The sequence below is a fragment of the Scyliorhinus torazame genome, chromosome 8 (genome assembly GCF_047496885.1).
Source record: "Scyliorhinus torazame isolate Kashiwa2021f chromosome 8, sScyTor2.1, whole genome shotgun sequence".
Lineage (NCBI taxonomy): Eukaryota > Metazoa > Chordata > Chondrichthyes > Carcharhiniformes > Scyliorhinidae > Scyliorhinus > Scyliorhinus torazame.
In genome coordinates this window covers 3,695,297-3,713,816 of record NC_092714.1, presented here as the reverse complement: position 1 = coordinate 3,713,816, position 18,520 = coordinate 3,695,297, and the positions used below count along the sequence as shown (strand labels likewise).

Here is an 18,520-nt window from a genome sequence, read left to right as displayed (position 1 = left end):
GGTGGTGGAAGCAGGGACGATAGTGACATTTAAAGGGCATCTTGACAAATACATGAATAGGATGGGAATAGAGGGATACTGACCCAGGAGGTGTAGAAGATTGTCGTTTAGTCGGGCAGCATGGTCGGCACGGGCTTGGAGGGCCAAAGGGCCTGTTCCTGTGCTGTACATTTCTTTGTTCTTTGTTCTTTGTTCTAATTTTGTAGACCTCTATCAGGTCACCCCTCAACCTCCGTCTTTCTAATGAAAGCAGTTCAAGTCTATTCAGCCTCTCCGCATATCTAACACCCTCCAGACCAGGCAACATCCTGGTAAACCTCCTCTGCACCCTCTCCATGGCTCCCCATCCTTCTGGTAATGTGGTGACCAGAATTGTGCGCAGTATTCCAAGTGCGGCATTACCAAGGTTCTCCAACTGCAGCATGAGTTGTCAGTTTTTAGACTCGATGCCCTGTCCAATGAAGGCAAGCATTCCATATATTTTCTTGACTACCTTAGCCACTTGTGTTGCCACTTTCAAAGATCTGTGGACCTGCATGTCAAGGTCTCTCTGCCTTTCTATATTCCTAAGAGTTTTGCCATTTACGGTATATTTCTCCTCTATGTTAGACCTACCAAAATGCATTACCTCATATTTGTCTGGGTTAAACTCCATTTGCCATCTCTCCGCCCAAGTCTCCAACCTATCGATGTCCTGCTGTATCCTCTGACAATCCTCAACACTATCTGCCCCTCCACCAACCTTGGTGTCATCCGCGAGCTTACTAATCAGACCGGCTACATTTACTCCAAAATCATTTATGTATACTACAAACAACAGAGGCCCAAGCACAGATTCCTGTGGAACACCACTAGTCACAACCTTCCATTCAGAAAAAAACCTTGGCCAAAACCCTCAGCACTTCCTTGTGCCGTATCCCTCTATACCCATCCTATCCATGTGTTTGTCAAGATGCCTTTTGAATGCCGTTAATGTATCTGCTTCCACAACCTCCCCCAGCAATGTGTTCCAGGCACTCACCAGGTAGCACAGTGGTTAGCACTGTTGCTTCACTTAGCGCCAGCGTACCAGGTTCGATTCCCAGCTTGGGTCACTGTCTGTGCGGAGTCTGTACGTTCTCCCCGTGTCTGCGTGGGTTTCCTCCGGGTGCTCCGGTTTCCTTCCACAAGTCCCGAAAGACGTGCAGTTAGGTAATTTTGACATTCTCCCTCTGTGTACCTGAACAGGCGCCAGAATGTGGCGGCTAGGGGCTTTTCACAGTAACTTCATTGCAGTGTTAATGTAAGCCTACTTGTGACAATAAAGATTGGTATTATTCAGCACCTTAACGCGAGGGTTACCCTCATCCCTATCCAAAAGTACCCAAAACGTACAGAATTGTGGTAACGACTCCCAAAATGTTCCCATACTGAAACCTCAACCACCTGTCCAGTCTCATTTCCCAATACCAGGTCCAGTACTGCCCCTTCCCTAGTTCGACTATCTACATACTGCATCAAGAAGCCTTCCTGGATACACCTTACAAACTCTGTCCCATCGAAACCCCCAGCACTAAGTCAGTCCCAGTCTATATAGGGGAAATTAAAATCCCCTACCACAACAACCCCGTTACTTTTGCACCTACCCAAAGTCTCTCTACCTATCTGCTCCTCTATTTCTCGCTGGCAGTTTGGGGGCCTGTAATAAACACCCAACATTGTGACTGCCCCCTTCCTGTTCCTGAGCTCTACCCCGATTGCCTCATTGTATGAGCCCTTAGAGGTGTCCTCCCGCAGTATGGCTACAATATTCTCCTTCACCAGTAATGCTACTCCCCCACCTATTTTACACCCCCATCTATCTCTCCGGAAGCATCTATATCCTGCAACATTCAGCTGCCAATCCTGTCTTTCCTTTAACCATGTTTCTGTGACAGCCACAACATCGTAATTCCAAGTACCAAAATGCTCTAAGTTCATCTGCCTTACCCGCTATACTTCTGCCATTGAAACAAATACCCTTCAAACCACTGCGTTTGAGCAGACAGGGTGATGTTGTTCTCTTATTTTTGTTCTTTATTTTCCCTTCAGTTATTGCACTTTCTAAGCTAACGCTCTGGTTCCCACCCCTCTGCCACACTAGTTTAACCTGCTCACAGCTGCTTAGTGTGGGTTCTGCCAGCGTCACTCAGCTCCTGACCTCTTTTTTTAATAAACATTTTGTTGAATTGTGAAATATAAACTGTAATCTATATATAGCCAACAATATGCACAATGTAACTTGCATAAATGACCAGATGCTAACGTACCGTCCACTACTCCACCCCCCCCCCCCCCCCCCCCCCACCAACACCCTACTGTGTCCATATCCTTAAAGAAGGAAATGAATGGCCTCCACATCTGGTAGAACCTCCCCACTGAGCCTCTGATTTACTTGACTTTCTCCAGATGCAAGACCTTCCATCCAGGCAGGTGCATTGAGTGGAGAGGGAGATCTCCAGTTGAGCAATATACGCCTCCTGCCTATTAAGGAAGTGAAGGTGAGAAGGTCAGTCCTCATTCCCAAATAGAATGACGGGGAGTTCAAAGCACCAAATTTTGCGACCGATGGGCAGGATTCTCATGTTATCTGCAAAATCTTGGATATTGTGTCAAAAGAGGAAGCCCAGAATCCAGCAAGTTTAGGACAAGACCTAAACGGTGTGGTCAGCCGGTGTGAACAGCAGTCCACATCTTGAAAGAATTCACTCATCCTTGCCTTCGTCCAATGTGTTCTATGTAGCACTTTGAACTGAACCAACTCAGTCTGGCACAGGATGAAGTGGAATTCACCCTGTCGAGGGCTTCTCTCCAAACCTCCTCAGTAAGCACAGAGTCTGCTCCTCCACCTATTTCACATATACTCTATTCAAAGGGGCAGGATCTGAAGATAGAATAAGGCTGTACAGTTTTGAAATTGACCGTCTCCCCTGCTGTGCCAAGGTCAATACCTTTTCCAGCAGGAAAGAAGAGGGGAGCCAAGGGAAGGAGGAAAAGAACTTACGTGAGAAATCCCGAATTTGAAAAAAACGGAGAAGGTTGGGACCTGACAGATTGTATCTGTCGGAGAGTTTTTTAAGGCTGGCAAATTTTCCATCGAGAAATAAATCCTCAAGGTGCACCAGACCTCCCGTTCTCCAGGACCTGAACGATGGACCCAAGCTCGAAGGCAGGAAGAGGTGGTTGTCACATATCGGGGCAAGTGAGCGCAGTAAGAGGACAGTGAGAGCAATGGCAGTACCACAGCACATCGAACATAGAACATAGAACCTACAGTGCAGAATGAGGCCATTCGGCCCATCGAATCTGCACCGACCCACTTAAGCCCTCACTGCCACCCTATCCCCATAACCCAATAACCCTTCCTAACCTTTTTTGGTCACTAAGGGCAATTTAGCGTGGCCAATCCACCTAACCTGCACGTCTTTGGACTGTGGGAGGGAACCGGAGCACCCGGAGGAAACCCACGCAGACACGGGGAGAATGTGCAGACTCCACACAGACAGTGACCCAAGCCGGATAACAAACTTGGGACTCTGGAGCTGTGAAGCAACTGTGCTAACCACTGTGCTACCGCGCCATCCTAGTGGTTGTCAACAATATAGCCTCAGTGTGAAGGAGGATAGTGTCTGATCAATCCTTTGTGTGGCAGCCTCTTGGGCTTACGAATACAGACAAGTTTCACTGAGATGAGGATTCCAAGCTGAATACTGACAACCACACTGTTGTCCAGCAAATAAGGAGAGTGTGATCTGGGCAACTTGTCCCCTTCTCAGTTCATTCCCAATTGAGTTCCAAAAGAAGTTCAACTTGAAGCTGGTCTCCATCAGGTGATTTACAGTAAATCACTCAGGACTTTGTCTTTAACACAGTTTCCCCCTCATCAATTACAGTAATTACAGTTTGTGGTGGTATGTATTAGGGGTATTAAGGTACCCTGTAATGCCGAGAGGCTATTGGTGGATAGACGCTGGGTCCCGATTGGATCAGCCACCTGCTGGCTCCACCCAGTAAGGCGGAGTATAAGAGCCCGGGTTCTCCCAGCAGCCGCATTCTGTAACTGTGCTGCTGGGGAACAAGTCTGCGTAATAAAGCCATCGTTCGACTCCTTCTCATCTCGTCTTGTGAGTGATTGATTGTACTACAATTTATTACGCAAACTTTAAAGGACATGGAGTTCCGAACCATTCCGGACTGTCTGCGAATCAGCCCCCACGCGGCAAACTCAGCGGCCACTTTTAAACATTGGTTTAAATTGGCCACCCAGGTTGATAGGGTTGTGAAGAAGGCCTATGGAGTGTTGGCCTTTATTGGTAGAGGGATTGAGTTCCGGAGTCGGGAGGTCATGTTGCAGCTGTACAGAACTCTGGTCCGGCCGCATTTGGAGTATTGCGTACAGTTCTGGTCACCGCATTATAGGAAGGACGTGGAGGCTTTAGAGCGGGTGCAGAGGAGATTTACTAGGATGTTGCCTGGTATGGAGGGAAAATCTTATGAGGAAAGGCTGACGGACTTGAGGTTGTTTTCGTTGGAGAGAAGAAGGTTAAGAGGAGACTTAATAGAGGCATACAAAATGATCAGGGGGTTGGATAGGGTGGACAGTGAGAGCCTTCTCCCACGGATGGATATGGCTGGCACGAGGGGACATAACTTTAAACTGAGGGGTAATAGATATAGGACAGAGGTCAGAGGTAGGTTCTTTACGCAAAGAGTAGTGAGGCCGTGGAATGCCCTACCTGCTACAGTAGTGAACTCGCCAACATTGAGGGCATTTAAAAGTTTATTGGATAAACATATGGATGATAATGGCATAGTGTAGGTTAGATGGCTTTTGTTTCGGTGCAACATCGTGGGCCGAAGGGCCTGTACTGCGCTGTATTGTTCTATGTTCTATGTTCTATGTTAGCGTATTTTCATGGATACTTCTGAACGGCCCCCGGCATACCTACAGAAGACCAGAAAATCCAGGTCCTGCATGCCAGGGTGAGCCTTGAAATCTATAATCTAATAGAGGATGCGGACGATTTCCAGGCGGCGCTCGCCATGCTGATAGGAATCTACGTTCGGCCCGTCAACCAGGTCTATGTATGCCACCAGCTCGCAACGAGATGGCAAATCCCCGGGGAATCACTGGATGAATTCTACAGTGCGCTGTTAATACTGGGGAGAAACTGCAACTGCCCATCGGTTTCGGCTAACGAACACACAGAGCTACTGGTCCGAGATGCGTTCGTGGCAGGTATGCTTTCATCCCAAATTCGCCAGCGATTACTGGAAAGAGACGCACTAGGCCTCAAAGAGGCATGGGCCCTCGCGGCCTCATTCGATGTAGCATCGCCGAATGCCCATGCCCACGCCCCCGACCGCGCGGCAGCCCCTTGGGCACCGTGGACCCCCGCCGCGACCGAACCCCCGGGACCCCCCCGCAGGCCTGCGCTGCCAGAGCGGCAAATCACCTGGGGGGGGCCCGCTGCTACTTTTGTGGGCAAGGGAAACACCTCCGAATGCGCTGCCAGGCCCGCTCGACCCTCTGTAAAGGGTGCAGCAAAAAGGGGCACTTTTTAGCAGTGTGCCAGGCCAGGGGGGTAGCCGCAATCTCCGGGGGAGAACCCCCAAACTCAACCCCCCCAGTGATCCATGTGCGGCCAACGGGCGCCGCCATCTTGGGTCCTGGACTCCTTGCGGGAGTGATGGCGCCGCCATTTTGTGCTCCTCCGGCAACGTGCGATTGCCATCTTGTCCACCCCCAACCGTGTGCAACCCGTGGACGCCGCCATCTTGGCTGACGGCTAAGAACCCCGGGATGGACGGCCCCACGGGGCCTAAAGAAAACGCCCCGATGCAGCAACTGCGACTGGCTTCTGTGACTGGACCAGTCGCGGCCCCGAAAGCTCCAAACAGCAACAACGACAGTATTTATAAATGGGTCCGAGACGCCCTGCCTGATCGACTCTGGGAGCACGGAGCGTTTTATACATCCCGATACGGTAAGACGCTGTTCCCTTCCGATCCACCCGAGTAATCAAAAAAAATTTCTGGCGGCAGGGTCCCGTTCTGTAGAGATAAAAGGGTTCTGCATCGCGAACCTCACGGTGCAGGGGAGGGAGTTCAAGAACTACTGGCTTTACGTCCTTCCCCACCTCTGCGCTGCCACACTCCTGGGATTGGATTTTCAATGTAACCTCCAGAGTTTAACGTTTAAATTCGGCGGCCCTATACCCCCACTCACTATCTGCAGCCTCGCGACCCTCAAGGTCGATCCGTCTTCCCTGTTCGCGAACCTCACTCCGGATTGCAAACCAATCGCCACTAGGAGCAGACGGTACAACGCCGGTCAGAAGTCCAGTGGGTGCTGAGGGAAGGCATAATCCAGGCCAGCAATAGTCCCTGGAGAGCTCAGGTGGTAGTTGTAAAGACCGGGGAGAAGCAGAGGATGGTCATAGACTATAGTCAAACCATCAATAGGTACACGCAGCTGGATGCGTACCCTCTCCCCCGCATATCCGACATGGTCAATCGGTTTGCACAGTACAAGGTCTTTTCCACGGTGATCTTAAGTCCGCCTATCACCAGCTCCCCATTCGCCCGAGCGACCGCAAATACACTGCTTTCTAAGCAGATGGGCGGCTCTATCACTTTTTAAAGGTGCCATTCGGCGTCACTAACGGGGTCTCGGTCTTCCAATGGGAGATGGACCGAATGGTTGACTGGTACGGTTTGCGGGCCACGTTCCCGTACCTTGACAACGTCACCATCTGCAGCCACGACCACGACGCCAACCTCCGTAAATTCCTCCAGACCGCGAACGCCCTGAATCTCACACACAACAGGGAGAAATGCGTGTTTAGCACCGACCATCTAGCCATCCTCGGCTACGTAGTGTGAAATGGAGTGATAGGCTCAGAACCCGAACGCATGCGGCCCCTCATGGAGTTCCCCCTCCCCCAATGCTCCAAGGCCCTGAAACGCTGCCTGGGCTTTTTCTCTTATTACGCCCAGTGGGTCCCCAACTACGCAGACAAGGCCCGTCCGCTAATCCAGTCCACGGTTTTTCCCCTGTCGATAGAGGCCCGCCAGGCCTTCAGCCGCATCAAAGCAGATATTGCAAAGGCCACGATGCACGCGATCGATGAGTCCCTCCCCTTCCAAGTCGAGAGCGACGCGTCCGACATAGCTCTGGCGGCCACGCTCAACCAAGCGGGAAGACCTGTGGCCTTTTATTCACGCACCCTCCACGCTTCAGAAATCCGCCACTCCTCAGTGGAAAAGGAGGCCCAGGCCATAGTGGAAGCTGTGCGGCATTGGAGGCATTACCTGGCCGGTAGGAGATTCACTCTCCTCACTGACCAACGGTCGGTTGCCTTCATGTTCGATAATGCACAGCGGGGCAAGATCATGAACGACAAGATCTTGCGGTGGAGGATCGAACTCTCCACCTATAACTATGAGATCTTGTACCGTCCCGGAAAGCTGAACGAACCTTCCGATGCCCTATCCCGCGGCACGTGTGCCAACGCACAAGTGGACCGTCTCCGAACCCTCCACGAGGACCTCTGCCACCCGGGGGTCACTCGGTTCTATCACTTCGTAAAGACCCGCGACCTGCCCTACTCCATCGAGGACGTCAGGACCGCCTCCAGGAACTGCCAGATCTTCGCAGAGTGCAAGCCGCATTTCTACCGGCCAGATAAAGCGCACCTGATAAAGGCTTCCCGTCCCTTTGAAGGCCTCAGTCTGGACTTCAAAGGCCCCCTCCCCTCCACCGATCGTAACACGTACTTCCTGAACGTGATTGACGAATACTCCCGATTCCCTTTCGCCATCCCCTGTCCCGACATGACCGCGGCCACGGTCATTAGAGCCCTGGGCACCATCTTTACACTGTTCGGTTTCCCCGCCTACATACGCAGCGATCGGGGTTCCTCCTTCATGAGCGACGAACTGCGTCAATTCCTGCTCAGCAAGGGCATCACCTCGAGCAGGATGACCAGTTACAACCCCCGGGGGAACGGTCAGGTAGAGAGGGAGAATGGAACGGTCTGGAAGACCGTCCTGCTGGCCCTACGGTCCAGAAGTCTCCCAGTTTCCCGCTGGCAGGAAGTCCTCCCGGACGCCCTCCACTCCATCCGGTCGCTGCTGTGTGCAACAACGAATCAAACACCTCACGAACGCTTCCTTGTCTTCCCTAGGAAGTCCTCCTCCGGAACGTCACTTCCGACCTGGCAGGGACCCATCCTGCTCCGAAAGCATGTGCGGACGCACAAATCGGACCCGTTGGTCGAGAAGGTTCATCTCCTCCACGCGAACCCTCAATACGCCTACGTGGCGCACCCCGACGGCCGACAGGACACGGTCTCCCTGCGGGACCTGGCACCCGCCGGAGGTCCACACCACCCCCCCCCCCCCAACACCTGTCACCCCCCCTGGAGCTCCACACCCCCCCCCCAACACCAATCACCCCCTCCCTCCCACTGGCGCACCCCACAGCCGCCCCCTTCCCAGGTGGATCGGTCCTTTCCCCGGCCCCGAATAGGGGTATTGGAGCGGGAAGACGCATCGCGACGCTCCCAGAGATGATGGGGCCCGAACCAGCGCCTCCATCACCACCGGGGCTAAGACGATCGGCGAGGACGACCAGGGCACCCATTCGACTCATCGAATCAGTATAGTAAAGCAAGAAATGCCTCTGTAAATAATGTTTTTGGGTTGCCCAGCAAAAGTGGCATTGTACGTTGTACTAGTACTTGATATCAGAGCACAGCCGCCGTGTTAGTGGCATCCTAGGTACCGACTCTGTAAACCCCTACCACCATACGGCCCACTACCCCGCCGGGTTCTTTTTTAACAAGGGGTGAATGTGGTGGTGTGTATTAGGGGTATTAAGGTACCCTGTGATGCCGAGAGGCTATTGGTGGATAGACACTGCATCCCGATTGGATCAACCGCCTGCTGGCTCCACCCAGTAAGGCGGAGTATAAGAGCCCGGGTTCTCCCAGCAGCCGCATTCTGTAACTGTGCTGCTGGGGAACAAGTCTGCGTAATAAAGTCATCATTTGACTCCTTCTCATCTCGTCTCGTGAGTGATTGATTGTGCTACACAGTTCAAATAAGCAAACAGCTCTCCACCCCCTTGAAAGCCATGCTGCTCAATTAGAATAATAGTATCCAGGGTGGCACAGTGGGTAGCTCTGCTGCTTCACGGTGCCGAGGACACGGGTTCGGTCCTGGCCCCGGGTTACTGTCTGTGTAGAGTTTGCACATTCTCTCTATGTCTGCGTGGGTCTCACCTCCACAACCCAATGACGTGCAGGGTAGGTGAATTGGACATGCTAAATTGCCACTTAATTGGGAAAAAAGAATCATAGAATCCCTACAGTGCAGGAGGCCATTTGGCCCTTCGAGGCTGCACTGACCCTCTGAAAGAGCACCCTACCCAGGCCCAAACCCCACTCCATCCCTGTAACCCCACCTAGGGTCAATATAGCACGCTCAATCCACCCGACCTGCACATCTTTGCACTGTTGTCGCCACACTACCAGAAGGATGTGGAGGCTTTGGAGGGGTGCAGGGGAGTTTACCAGGATGTTGCCTGGTCTGGAGGGTGTTAGCTATGTGGACAGGGTGAATAGACCCGGACTGTTTTCATTAGAAAGACGGAGGTTGAGAGGTGACCTGATAGAGGTCTACAAGGTTATGAGGGGCATGGATAGAGTGGATGGGCAGGCACTCTTTCCCAGGGTGGAGGGGTCAGTCACCAGGGGGCATAGGTTTAAGGTGCGTCGGGCAAAGTTTAGAGGAGATGTGCGAGGCAGGTTTTTAACGCAGAGGGTGGTGAGTGCCTGGAACAAGTTGCCGGGGGAGGTTGTGGAAACAGATACATTAACGGCGTTCAAAAGGCCTCTTGACAAACACATGGATAGGACGGGTATAGAGGGATACGGCACAAGGAAGTGCTGAGGGTTTTGGCAAAGGTTGGTATCATGACCGGTACAGGCTTGGAAAGCTGAAGGTCCTGTTCCTGCGCTGGATTGTTCTTTGTTCTTTGAAACCGGAGCACCTGGGGGAAATTCACACAGACATGGGGACAAAGTGCAATCACCACACAGACGATAACCCGGGTCCCTGGTGCTGTGAGGCAGCAGTGCTACCCACTGTGACACCCCTGAAGTCATGTTATTTCATAGAGCTGCTAGTCCAAGATGAACATAAGAGTTTTAAAATAAAACTGCTAAGTGTCTTAATAATGCAATGTCTTTCCAAATTCTAAATGAAAATATTGCTCTTGAAGATATACTTCTGACAGTACTATTGCCAGTCTATTGTTTATTTACAAGAATTATATCAAAAATGCATGGGTTTACATTTCAGGAAGTGTTTGACAGGCTGGAGCACTTTTCTTTTGAAAAATGAAGGTTGAGGAGCAGGCTTTAAAATTATGAAAAGTTTTAATGAAAGTGGATGATGAGAGAATGTTTTCTCTTGTCGGGAAGCGTATAACCAGAAATCGTCAATATATGATCGTCACCAAGAAGCCCAATAGGGATTCAGAGAAAGTTTTTCACCTAAGGGAATGGTTGATGCGAATTGCATAGACACATTTTAGGAAAGCTAAACAAGGATGTAAGGGAGTAGGGAATAGAGAGTTAGGCAGATAGATTGTGAAATATGGGAGGAGTCTCAAGTGGAGCATAAACAGTGGCTTGGATTGGTTGGGCTGGCTGGTGTGTTTCTGGCGTGTTTCTGCGGCGGAAATCCTATATTGTCCAAAGTAAGTATCATGGTGTCAACATAGATCCCTGAGCTCCACCGCTGCACACACCAATCCAGTATGAAAACAAATGCTCACTCGTTGCCTCTGCCCTCTATCCACTTATACATTATTTACAAACCTCGCCTCTTAGTCAGAAGGTTGCGGAATGGAATTCCATTTCAGAAATTTCAGCACCAGAAATTTAAGATGACACTCCCAGTGCAGTACTGAGGGAGTGCTGCAGTGTCCGAGGTGCCACCTTCCAAATGCGATGTTAAACCAAGGCCTCGTCTTCTCTCTCAAGTGTGAAAGATTTCAGGGAATGATTTTAGAGAAAAACGAAGGAGTTCATCCCAGTGTCTGGCCAATCTCTATGAATAAATCAATATTACTGAAATAAATTATCTGGCATTATCACAGGATATATTTGGGATCTTGCAATGCACAAATTACAAGAGTTACAGCCCTTCAATAGTACTTCATTCTTGCTAAAGCACGTTGAGGTGGCCTGATCTCTGAAAGGTGCTATATAAATGCAAATCTGTGTTTGCTTTCACAAGCTTTTGATGATCTCTGTGCTTCATTTCATAAATCTCTCTGCTCCTCCATAGTTTGTAGCATCCCATCACTCTGGTCTACCTTTACTGGGCCCAAAGTGGATCAGCTCACTTTTCAGTACTAGTTTTGTCTACTCTGTAACTTCCCACTCCAAACTACATTATTTACTGTGGCACCGAACCGAGTGCAGTCATAAAAATTAGATATAACACTTTCATTAATCCTTCATCTTCATTATTTATAAGTATAGTGAGAAGCTGGTACTGAGCAAATCCCTTTGAGGCATCATTAGTCCTTCGGCAAGTGGGCAGGTCACTCGGAAGGGTTAGTGAAGTTGTGGATTTGTCATCCACTTTTGCTGTCACACATTCTCTGCCCACTTTCAATTGGAATGCTGGAATTTACCGACGCCATTGTGCCCACCATGCCTGATTTCATGGAAGTTCTTTGATTGAGATTATCCAATTTGATCCATTTGAAGTTTCACCTCACAGAGATTGACAAATAATTTTTTTTCCAACAGGATATTTGTTCACCGGAACGACCCCACTTTAGATGATCTCATCCCACAAGAGTATGTCCTATACCTGTGTCCATCAGGTCCACTCTGGGAGAAGCTAATGGCATTCTGGACCAAAAGTCAACAACATTGTGGTCGGAATCCAGCACACGAAGTCTTCCCGCATGTTACTCTCTGCCATTTCTTCACAGTAAGACACTTTCCCATCTGGAATATTAGCAAAGGTCTTCAACATTTCTGATGTGATTTAGACAGTTGTTTCCTTTATGTAAACTTTGACGTAGAATGATTAACAAAATATATTTGGTTTCTAATGAGGGATGTGATAGTTAAGAACATAAGAACCAGGAGCAGGAGTAGGCCATCTGGCACTTTATCTTTTGTGGACTCAGCTCTACTTTCCCGCCCGAACACCATAACCCTTTATTCCTTTATTCTTCAAAAATTATCTATCTTTATCCTGAAATCATTTAATGAAGGAGCCTCAACTGCTTCACTGAGCAGGGAATTCCATAGATTCACAACCCTTCAGGTGAAGAAGTTCCTCCTAAGCTCCGTTCTAAGTCTACTTCCCCTTATTTTGAGGTTTTGCCCCCTAGTTCTGCTTTCACCCACCAGTGGAAACAACCTGCCCGCATCTATCTTATCTATTCCCTTCATAATTTTACAGGTTTCTATAAGATCCCCCCCCCCCGCATCCTTCTAAATTCCAATGATTACAGTCCCAGTCTACTCAACCTCTCCTCGTAACCCAACCCCCTCAGCTCTGGGATTAACCTAGTGAATCTCCTCTGCACACTCTCTAGCGCCAGTACGTCCTTTCTCAGGTAAGGAGACCAAAACTGAACACATTACGCCAGGTGTGGCCTCACTAACACCTTGTACAGTTGCAGCAAAAGCTCCCTACTCTTAAACTCCATCCCTCTAGCAATGAAGGACAAAACTCCATTCGCCTTCTTAATCACCTGTTGCACCTGGAAACCAACTTTTTGTGACTCATGCACTAGGACACCCAGGTCCCTCTGCGCAGCAGCATGTTTTAATATTTTATCATTTAAATAATAATCTCTTTTGCTGTTATTCCGACCAAAATGGATAACCTCACATTTGTCAACATTGTATTCCATCTGCCAGACCCTAGCCCATTCACTTAACCTATCCAAATCCCTCTGCAGACTTCCAGTATCCTCTGCACATTTTGCTTTACCACTCATCTTAGTGTCGTCTGCAAACTTGGACACATTGCACCTTGTCCCCAGCTCCAAATCATCTATGTACATTGTGAGCAATTGTGGGCCCAACACTGATCCCTGAGGGACACCACTAGCTACTGATTGCCAACCAGAGAAACACCCATTAATCCCCACTCTTTGCTTTCTACTAATTACCCAATCCTCTATCCATGCTACTACTTTACCCTTAACGCCATGCATCCTTATCTTATGCAGCAACCTTTTGTGTGGCACCTTGTCAAAAGCTTTCTGGAAATCCAGATATACCACATCCATTGCCTCCCCATTGTCTACCGCACTGGTAATGTCCTCAAAAAATTCCACTAAATTAGTTAGGCACGGCCTGCCCTTTATGAACCCATGCTGCGTCTGTCCAATGGGATAATTCCCATCCAGATGCCTCGCTATTTCGTCCTTGATGATAGATTCCAGCATATTCCCTACTCCCGAAGTTAAGCTAACTGGTCTATAATTACCCGCTTTCTGCCTATCTCCTTTTTTAAACAGCGGTGTCACGTTTGCTAATCTCCAATCCGCCGAGACCACCCCAGAGTCTAGTGAATTTTGGGACAATATCACTAGTGCATTTGCAATTTCCCTAGCGATCTCTTTGAGTACCCTGGGATGCATTCCATCAAGGCCAGGACTTTTTTGCCTTACTATTCCTGATTTCCACCCAAATGGATTTAACCTCACCCTCCATTGCACTGATGTCATTCCTCACTACTGCCCGGATGTCATCCTTAAATAATAGGGCTACACCACCTCCCTTACCATCCACTCTGTCCTTCCAAATAGTTTGATACCCTCGGATATTTAACTCCCAGTCGTGACCATCCTTAAACCATGTTTCAGTAATGGCCACTAAATCATAGTCATTCACGATGATTTGCGGCATCAACTCATTTACCTTATTCCAAATACTACGAGCATTCAGGTAAAGTACACTTATGTTGGCTTTTATACCTCCTTTTGAATCTTAACACCTCGATCAGTAACCTCTCCTCAGTTTATTTTTCCTTTTAACTTTTCTCATAATTTTCCTTATTGTTGAACCCATATCTTCACATAACCTGCTGCTTTGCTTTCCATTTATGTTTTTACTTCCCGTTTTATTCCTTTTAGTATTACTGGGCCTATTCACTGAGCTCTCCTCAGTCACTGTACCCTGTACTGTGGCCCTTTTTGATTTTTGATTCTGTCTTCTCTGCCTTACACTTTCCCTCTTCCTGCCTATTGTTTCTGTGCCCGTTTTACTTTCCTCCGACTTCCTGCATCAGTTCCCATCCCCCTGCCACATTAGTTTAAACCCTCCCCAACAGCTCTAGCAAACACAGGACATTGGTTCCCGTTCTGCCCAGGTGCAGACCATCCGGTTTGTACTCCCACCTCCCCCAGAACCGGTTCCAATGCCCCAGGAATTTGAATCCCTCCCTCTTACACCATCTCTCGAGCCACGCAGTCATCCTATCTATCCTGACATTCCTACTCTGATTAGCACGTGGCACTGGTAGCAATCCTGAGATTACTACTTTTGAGGTCCTACTTCGTAGTTTAACTCCTAACTCCCTGAATTCAACTTGTCGGATCTCATCCTGTTTTTTACCTATATCATTGGTGCCTATATGCATCATGACAGCTGGCTGTTCACCCTCCCACCTCCCAGAATGTCCTGCAGCCGCACCAAAACATCCTTGACCCTTGCACCAGGGAGGCAACATACCATCCTGGAGTCTTGTTTGCGTCCGCAGAACCGCCTGTCTATTCCCCTTATGATTAAATCCCCTATCACTATAGCCCTGACATTCTTCTTCCTGCCCTCCTGCGCAGCAGAGCCGGCCACGGTGCCATGAACCTGGCTGCTGCTGCCTTCCCCTGGTGAGCCAACTCCCTCAACAGTATCCAAAATGGTATATCTGTTTTGCAGGGAGATGACTGCAGGGGACACCTGCCTTCCTACTCTTGCGCTGTCTTTTGGTCACCTATTTTCTATCTCCCTCAGTAATTTTCACCTGCAGTGTAACCAACTCAGCGAACGTGCTATCCACAACGTCCTCAGCATCGCGGATGCTTCAAAGTGAGTCCACCCGCAGCTCCAGAGCCATCAGGCGAGCCTCAGCTGGTCCCACTTCCTACACGTAAAGGAGTCAGGGACACCGGAGGCATCCCTGAACTACCACATTGCACAGACAGAGCATTAGCTCCGGATAGGGGCTGGTTTAGCACAGGGCTAAAGAGCTGGCTTTTATTTTATTTATTTTTAAAAAAAATATTTTTATTACAGTATTTGGTATTTGCAAATTTTTATAAGAAGGACAAAAACAAAAACATTAACATGGTAAAACAAGCATTTCCCCACCCGACCCAATCTTCACACACCACAACCATCTAACGCCTACCCGCCCCCCCCCCCCCCACCCCACCCCCTCTTTTGGAATACTGCTTCTGCTGACATTTTTATTTTCCCCGAGAAAATCAACGAACGGCTGCCACCTCCGGGTGAACCCCAACATTGACCCTCTTAAGGCAAACTTTATTTTCTCGAGACTGAGAAACCCAGCCATGTCACTAACCCAGGTCTCTACACTCGGGGGCTTCGGGTCCCTCCGCATTAATAAGATCCGTCTCCGGGCTACCAGGGAGGCAAAGGCCAGGATGTTGGCCTCTTTCACTCCCTGATTCTGGTCGCCGCATTATAGGAAGGATGTGGAATCATTGGAAAGGGTGCAGAGGAGATTTACCAGAATGTTGCCTGGTATGGAGGGAAGATCTTATGAGGAAAGGCTGAGGGACTTGAGGCTGTTTTCGTGAGAGAGAAGCAGGTTAAGAGGTGACTTAATTGAGGCATACAAGATGATCAGAGGATTAGGTAGGGTGGACAGTGAGAGCCTTTTTCCTTGGATGGTGATGTCTAGCACAAGGGGACATTGCTTTAAATTGAGGGGCGATAGATATAGGACAGATGTCAGAGGTAGGTTCTTTACTCAGAGAGTAGTAAGGGTGTGGAATGCCCTGCCTGCAACAGTAGTGGACTCGCCAACACTAAGGGCATTGAAATGGTCATTGGATGGACATATGGACAATAAGGGAATAGTATAGATGGGCTTTAGAGTGGTTTCACAGGTCGGCGCAACATTGAGGGCCGAAGGGCCTGTACTGCGCTGTAATGTTCTATGTTCTTCTGACACTCCAAAGATCGCTATCTCTGGACTCGGCACCACCCGAGTTTCTAGCACCGTGGACATTGCCTTCGCAAACCCCTACTAAAACCCTTTAAGCTTCGGGCATGCCCAGAACATGTGGACATGGTTTGCTGGGGTCCCCGCGCACCTCACACATCTATCTTCTACCCCGAAAAACTTGCTCATCCTCGCCGCCGTTATATGTACCTGGTGGATCACCTTAAATTGTATTAGGCTAAGCCTGGCACATGAAGAGGAGGAATTGACCCTTCTTAAGACATCCGTCCATTGACCCGCCTCTAACTCCCCACCTAGCTCGTCCTCCCACTTGCCCTTAAGCTCCTCCACTGGGGTTTCCTCCTGGTATATATCAGACACTTTCCCCTCCCCCACCCAGGTACCGTGTATCCCCCGTGGCGGCAGCAGCGGAAAGGCCAACACCTGTTTCCTCAAGAAGTCTCGGACTTGCAAATATCTAAAACCATTCCCTGGCGGTAGTTTAAATTTATCCTCCAGCGCCTTCAAGCTGGGAATGCTCCCGTCTATAAATAGATCCCCCATCCTTCTAATTCCTGCCCTCTGCCAGCTCTGGAACCCGCCATCCAGTCTGTCTGGTACAACCCTGTGGTTGTTACAAATCGGGGTCCAGACCGACACACCCCCCACCTTCTTCTGCCTCCTACATTGCCCCCAGATCCTCAGTGCCGTCGCTCCCACTGGACTCTATGAGGGGCATAGACAGAGTGGATTGTCAGAGGCTTTTCCCCAGGGTAGAGGGGTCAATTACTAGGGGGCATAGGTTTAAGGTGAGAGGGGCAAGGTTTAGAGTAGATGTACGAGGCAAGTTTTTTACGCAGAGGGTAGTGGGTGCCTGGAACTCGCTACCGGAGGAGGTAGTGGAAGCAGGGACGATAGGGACATTTAAGGGGCATCTTGACAAATATATGAATAGGATGGGAATAGAAGGATACGGACCCAGGAAGTGTAGAAGATTGTAGTTTAGTCGGGCAGTATGGTCGGCACGGGCTTGGAGGGCCGAAGGGCCTGTTCCTGTGCTGTACATTTCTTTGTTCTTTGTTCTTTGTTTGACTCGTGGAGTATCGGGCCAGCGAGAACGGCAGAGGTGCCGTTACCAATGCTCCCAGGCTGGTGCCTTTACAAGACGCCGCCTCCAACTGCTCCCATGCCGACCCCTCCCCCATTACCCACTTCCTAATCATGGAGATGTTAGCCGCCCAGTAGTAGTTGCAGAAGTTCGGCAGCGCCAACCCACCCTCCCCCCGACTGCACTCCAACAACATTCTCCTCACCCGCGGGGTTTTATTCGCCCATATAAAGCCCGAGATGATCTTATTCACCCGCTTGAAAAAGGCCTTAGGGATGAAGATGGGGAGGCACTGAAAGAGAAACAGAAATCTGGGGCGGACCGTCATTTTCACGATGTGTACCCTCCCCGCCAGTGACAACGGGAGCATGTCCCATCTCTTAAAGTCCTCTTCCATTTGCTCCACCAACCGGGATAAATTAAGCTTATGCAGTGCCTCCCATTTCCGAGCCACCTGGATTCCCAGATAGCGAACGCTCTTCCCTACCATTCTAAGCGGCAGCTCTCCCAGTCTCTCCTCCTGCCCTCCAGCCTGAATCACAAACATTTCGCTCTTCCCCATGTTCAATTTATACCCCGAAAAACTGCCAAATTCCCCCAAGATCCGCATGACCTCTCCCATCCCCTCCAGCATGTTTGAAATGTACAAGAGCAAATCGTCCGCATAGAGCGAGACCCGGTGCTCCAACCCCCCCCCCCCCCCCCGGACCAGCCCCTGTCTATAGCTAGAGCAAACACTAACGGGGAGAGGGGGCACTCTTGCCTCGTCCCTCGATGTAATTGAAAATACCCCGACCCAGCCGGTTTGTATGTACAGTCGTGACAGGCGCCCGGTAAAGCACCAGACCCAGCCAATAAAGCCCTCTCCAAACCCAAATCTTTCCAGCGCCTCCCACAGGTACTCCCACTCCACCCGATCAAAAACGTTCTCCACATCCATCACTACCACCACCTTCGCCTCTCCTCTCTCTGAGGGCATCATAATAACATTTAGAAGCCTCCGCACATTAGCCTTGAGCTGCCTTCCCTCAACGAATCCCGTCTGGTCTTCCTCATCACCCCCGGCATCCACATTCAAAAGCGAGATCGGCCTATATGACCCACACTGCTCAGGGTCCTTCTCCCGTTTAAGAATAAGTGAATCGAGGCCTGCGA

At 49.8% G+C, this 18,520-nt stretch overlaps 1 protein-coding gene across 1 annotated transcript in view; it reads left to right on the top strand.

Annotated features, from left to right (window-relative positions):
* LOC140427632 (ubiquitin-associated and SH3 domain-containing protein A-like) overlaps positions 1-18,520 on the top strand; it is a 348,965-nt gene that overhangs the window by 67,698 nt on the left and 262,747 nt on the right. The window contains 1 exon segment of the mRNA XM_072513054.1: positions 11,850-12,036. Within this exon segment, the coding sequence (XP_072369155.1) occupies positions 11,850-12,036 (187 nt within the window).